Raw genomic sequence first — 6,000 nt, forward strand, 5'->3', positions numbered from 1 at the left:
TCTAATTAAATCGAGTGAACCTTATCTGAGCTGCCTTAAGTAAAGGTACCAAATCTGTATGCAGTACTCTAGGTGCAGTCGCAACAACACTTTACTCGTGATAGGACTGCAGAGCTTTGCTCTGATTCATTGGTTGTGGAGTATCCAAGATACTTTTTTTTTACTACCATCCTTATCCTTGTGATAGAATTACTGAGTCATAGAAAATCAGGACAAAATTCTTGAGCTGTGTAAATGAATCAAGACTTAAAAACAATTAGCTTAAAGCCATCTCATGGAAATTAACCTTACAGAATCCAACCTAACAGGCAACTTTAAAATCCGCTGTGAAGTCTGTACAGTTGAAGAGTACTCAATATGAATAAACCAAGAACCCTCTCTGATCATCAGGTTGGCTCCCTTCTGCAATCTGTACTCATCACAAGATCTCACAAAAACAAAGTCACCAGCCACAGCAATTGTCCCATTTATTATTGAGTTGTAGAACATCAAGCGTGTTGACATCACTAGCACAACTTACAGCACCAACAGAGAAGCACCTCAATTTAATTGGAAAGCTAACATTTTATTTTGAATTGGGTTTGCGATACCACACAATTTTGGCACTTCTCAAGTCTCAAATTTAAATTTAAATTTAAGATTGCAGTAACAGCCAGAGTTAATATACAATAGTACTAGAAGAAGTCATTTGTACCAAAACAGTATTTGAGGGGTTTCGAATTGAAAGCAGATCTTTCTCAAAACTGGCTTCCAAGATTAAAAAAATGGAGTTAGCACCATCCAAGTAGAAATACAAGTGTTATCGATTCTGGTTTTAAGTTTTTCCTACAAATCTTAAAAAATACTAAGTACAGTGGTTCCCTCAAGGATATTTTCCCCTCAGTTCCCAAGAAAAATATAATTTAAATCACAGAGCTGTACATTTACACAAATTACAGAGAAATTTGATATACAATAAAAATGCTTTCTTGACCAAATAGAACATAAATTATAAGACAGTTTGACAATATTTTCTTAGTCTGCATTTATGGAGGGGATTCAATGTAATAAGTTCCCAATGTGCTTCACAAAGTCATTATCAAAGTAAACTTGAGATTCAGTAAGGTGTCGACAAGGTTGCCCATGGGAGACTGATTAGCAAGGTTAGATCTCATGGAATACAGGGAGAACTAGCCATTTGGATACAGAACTGGCTCAAAGGGAGAAGACAGAGGGTGGTGGTGGAGGGTTGTTTTTCAGACTGGAGGCCTGTGACCAGTGGAGTGCCACAAGGATCGGTGCTGGACCCTCTACTTTTTGTCATTTACATAAATGATTTGGATGCAAGCATAAGAGATACAGTTAATAAGTTTGCAGATGACACCAAAATTGGAGGTGTAGTGTAGTGGAAAGCAAAGAGGGTTACCTCAGATTACAACAGGAGCTGGACCAGATGTGCCAATGGGCTGAGAAGTGGCAGATGGAGTTTAATTCAGATAAATGCGAGGTGCTGCAGTTTGGGAAAGCAAATCTTAACAGGACTTATACACTTAATGGTAAGGTCCTAGGGAGTGTTGCTGAACAAAGATCTTGGAGTGCAGGTTCATAGCTCCTTGAAAGTGGAGTCACAAGTAGATAGGATAGTGAAGGCGGCGGTTGGTATGCTTTCCTTTATTGGTCAGAGTATAGAGTACAGGAGTTGGGAGGTGATGTTGCGGCTGTACAGGATATTGGTTAGGCCACTGTTGGAATATTGCGTGCAATTCTGGTCTCCTTCCTATCAGAAAGTTGTGAAACTTGAAAGGGTTCAGAAAAGATATGCAAGGATGTTGCCAGGGTTGGAGGATTTGAGCTACAGGGAGAGGCTGAACAGGCTGGGGCTGTTTTCGCTGGAGCATCGGAGGCTAAGGGGTGACCTTACAGAGGTTTACAGAATTATGAGGGGCACGGATAGGATAAATAGACAAAGTCTTTTCCCTGGGGTCAGGGAGTCCAGAACTACAGGGCATAGGTTTAGGGTGAGGGGGGAAAGATATAAAAGAGACCTAAGGGGCAACGTTTTCACGCAGAGGGTGGTACGTGTATGGAATGAGCTGCCAGAGGATGTGGTGGAGGCTCGTATAATTGCAACATTTAAGAGGCATTTGGATGGATATATGAATAGGAAGGGTTTGGAGGGATATGGGCCGGGTCCTGGCAGGTGGGACTAGATTGGGTTGGGAGATCTGGTCGGCATGGATAGGTTGGACCGAAGGGTCTGTTTCCATGCTGTACATCTCTATGACTCTAATTATCCAAAGCTCATGGACAAAGACAAGAGTGGTCCTAAAGGAAGAGTGCTAAATTGGGAGAAAGCCAACTATAGCAAAATTCGGCAGGAGCTGGGGAACATGGATTGGGAGCAGTTGTTTGAAGGGAAAATCCGCATTTGATATTTGGGAGGCTTTTAAAGAGCAGTTAATAAGATTGCAGGACAGACATGTCCAAGTGAAAATGAGGGATAGAAATGGCATAATTAGGGAAACATGGGTGACAGGTGAAATTGTGAGATTAGCTAAAAGGAAAAAGCAAGTCTACTTCAGGTCTAGTATCTTCACTATCATATCTAGCTGCGAATCTACTTTCAAGGAATTATGAACCTGCACTCCAAGGTCTCTTTGTTCAGCTGACTAAGTGAAAAAGTAAATGGATGAGGGAAGGGCTGGTCTTCAGTAAGGCATTTCCCCCTGGTAGGCTGATGGAGAAAGTGAAGTCGCATGGGGTGCACAGTGTACTACCTAGATGGATAGAGAACTGGGTGGGCAGCAGTAGACAGACACTAGTAGTGAAAGGGAGTTTGTCAAAATGGAGAACTGTGTCCAGTGGTGTTCCACAAGGATCCATGTTGGCACCATTGCGGTTTGTGATAAACATAAATGATCTGGAGGAAGGTATAGGTGGCCTGATTAGCAAGTTTGCAGATGACACTAAATTTGGTGAAGTAGCAGGTAGTGAAGGGGACTGTCAGAGAATGCAGTATAGATAGATTGGAGAATTGGACAGAGAAAATAGCAGATGGAGTTCAATCTAGATAAATGCAAGGTGACATTTTGGAAAGTCCAATTCAAGAGCGAACAAACAGTAAACAGAAAAGCCCTAGGGAAAATTGATGCACAGAGAGATCTTGGTGTTCAGGTCCATTGTACCCTAAAGGTGGCAATGCAGGTCGATTAGTGGTCAAGGTGGCAAATGGCATGTTTCTTTCATTGGTGAAAGTTCAAGATGAGGGAGATATGCGTGGAAATTTCTTTATGCAGAGGGCAGTGGGCGCCTGGAATACGTGGCCAACAGAGGTGGTAGAGACAGGCACAATAGCATCATTTAAGATGTATCTAAACAGATACATGAATGGGCAGGGAGCAGAGGAACACAGACCCTTAGAAAATAGGCGACAGGTTTAGATAGAGGACCTGGATCGGCGTAGGCTTGGAGGGCGGAAGAACCTGCTCCTCTGTTCTACCTTTGTTTTCTTTGTTCTCAGTTGCCCATACCACTACTGAAGTCTCTTGCACCAATTCCTCTCCTGCTTGCTGATCTACATTGCTTTATTAAATGCCAACACCTCAATTTTAAATTCATTGTTTTCAAACCTTTCTCTATGGCATCAGGGACCAAAGCTATATGGAGTATTCCAAATGCAGTCTCACTGACAAGTCAGTTTTGCAATAACGCTGTAGCTCTGTACTCATGCAATCTGTGTTAAGAAATTCACATAATAGCACCATTTAAACTAATGGGGCTAGAACCACCAAATAAGCAATACATGTTTTAAAATTTCACACTTTAGAAACAGTGTCCCCATTTCATCAATCGAATTTTAGCAAATTCACATTAACACTTTGATCGCCAAAATTTCCTTCCTTAACTGTATCTTTCTACCTCTTCTCTTCCTCCTTTCAGATGCTCATCAAAATATCAATCTTTGACCATCTGCCCTCTTATCCTTATTAGTGAGGAAAATATTACAAGCAGCTAAACAGATAGAAAGGTATATAAAATGCTGGATATAAAAGGGCTTAAGATGAAAATTTAAATTAAAATAATTTTAAACTTCTGCACAGCTTTCATCAAATAAGAATCAACAGCACCTAAAATCATGAAACTGGCATCATCTAAATCTCTTTTGAATAGCTTTTTCAAATGTTTCAATGTTTGTAAGCAAATACACGCCCTCATACAATGAAAATCATTTGCCATGTATTATACGTCTTGGATGTCTGAACTCTATTTTTTGAATCAATTAGACATGTTTAAGACACAATTACTCTGATGCGTTAGCTTGATTCCAGGAAAAAGGTGTCTGTAAACTTACTCCCCTATTACACTGTTAGATTTGTTCTCTTAATGAAACAGCATATTTGTGGATGAAGAATTGCAGGCTTACATGTTGGCTCTCAAATAAGTGGGCTTAATATGAATACATCAGGTATACATTTGACATTTAAGATTCAGAAACTGAATAAGAATTGTAAGGTGGTAAAAAATACAAAGAATACGCATAGAAGTAATCTTTCCTTGCATAAATATAAGCAGTAAACATCGAGCTTAGTTTTGAAGGCTGCAGGAGTTATGAAGGCTTCACAACCAACATATAGCCGACCAGCTGTCAGACGACTCAGCTGTATACAAATCTACACATGCAAGGTACAGCACAGACAGGAAACACTTTTGTTCATAAATATTAAAACACTTCAAAATGTGAACTGCTTTCTGCTCCTGCCCAGAGACTGGTTTCAAAATAATAGTCTTAAAAACTGGACAAATACAAATTATAACACAATCTAATTATTAGTCAACTCCACCTATAATCAATTACTTCCTCAACAAGGGAAAAATTACAGTTGCACAATAACACTGGTCCACTGCAATATTCGTAAACTAGGCACACGTGTAATTGCTTCACAACATTAAAATGGTGGTTTGTATACATTGTGGCCTTACTTTCTAAATCTGACCTACTAACTCTTAAAAACAGCCTAAACTTCCAAATATCTGAAACGTACAACTCACCAAAACTCTTTCAATACCACCATTCAAAACTGCGGCCGAAACACCACCTGAGAATCTCCCAACTATGCACTGTCCTGATTTAGAATTATATCACTATATCACTGTTCCTTCACTGTCATTTGATGAAAATCCTAAACCCCTCATCCCAGCAATACTGATGCACCTGCAACACCTCAAGAAAGTGACTCATTGAAATTTCTAGAATCCAGTTCAGAATCAGAAACATTGCTGGCCACGCCAACATCCCATAAAAGAGTTTAACAAGTTTGGTAGGTTAGCTACAGGCTATTGTATAAAAGAACCACAGATGAGACTTTTAATAATATGGGATGATACGAAATCAATAAATAAATCGATTTTATTACAGTCGGAAACTATTTCAAATGTGAGAAAGGGGTGAGTGAATTTTGCAGCTTTGATTTCATTCCCGTCCAGCAGAGGAGTTAACCCCCCAAAACACACCTGATGTTCAACATGGACTCCATCCCCCGTGGGCCAACGGTGTTTGCTTGAGTAGGTGCCCAGTTGCTCCCCCGGCTGCCTCTGGAAGAAATAACCCACAGTGGCGTCGTCTTGGGATCGGCCGCTGAGAGGGGGCTGGACTCCAGGGTTGCTGGACACCACAGTTGGGGTAGCACCAGGACCCAGAGTGGCGCCAGCCACAGCGGCACTCAGCACCATCCCACTGCCCGAAGGAGCACCCCCTCCGCTACTTCCTCCGCCTCCAAGCATCATCCGCGCCGAGTCCTGCTGCCAGGCCACTTCATTCATACTCAGGAGCACACATGGAGGTATATTCATTCCACAGGAACCTATACAAGAGCAAGAAATCATTGCATCAGTCGAGAGGCAAAAAGCACCTCCACCCCAAAACGCCACATTTCCACAGACCATCATCACACTCTCCTCCAACCACTCTCTCGTCTCCCCCCGGGCCCCACCAACCACTTCCCCCCCCCTCCATCTCTCCTC

General features: G+C 41.5%; 1 protein-coding gene across 10 annotated transcripts in view; it reads right to left on the reverse strand.

Annotated features, from left to right (window-relative positions):
* LOC122540667 (pumilio homolog 2-like) overlaps nucleotides 1–5,887 on the reverse strand; it is a 109,252-nt gene extending 103,365 nt beyond the window's left edge. For 2 of the 10 annotated variants that reach the window (XM_043676743.1, XM_043676723.1), the window contains exon 1: nucleotides 5,491–5,874. In XM_043676743.1, the coding sequence (XP_043532678.1) occupies nucleotides 5,491–5,862 (372 nt within the window). In that variant the 5' untranslated portion in view covers nucleotides 5,863–5,874. Of the gene's footprint in view, nucleotides 1–5,490 lie in introns of all 10 variants that reach the window. The other 8 variants (XM_043676766.1, XM_043676708.1, XM_043676748.1 and 5 more) reach the window with 6 other exon arrangements.
* Nucleotides 5,888–6,000: the final 113 nt, after the last annotated feature.

Source organism: Chiloscyllium plagiosum, chromosome 3 (genome assembly GCF_004010195.1).
Source record: "Chiloscyllium plagiosum isolate BGI_BamShark_2017 chromosome 3, ASM401019v2, whole genome shotgun sequence".
Lineage (NCBI taxonomy): Eukaryota > Metazoa > Chordata > Chondrichthyes > Orectolobiformes > Hemiscylliidae > Chiloscyllium > Chiloscyllium plagiosum.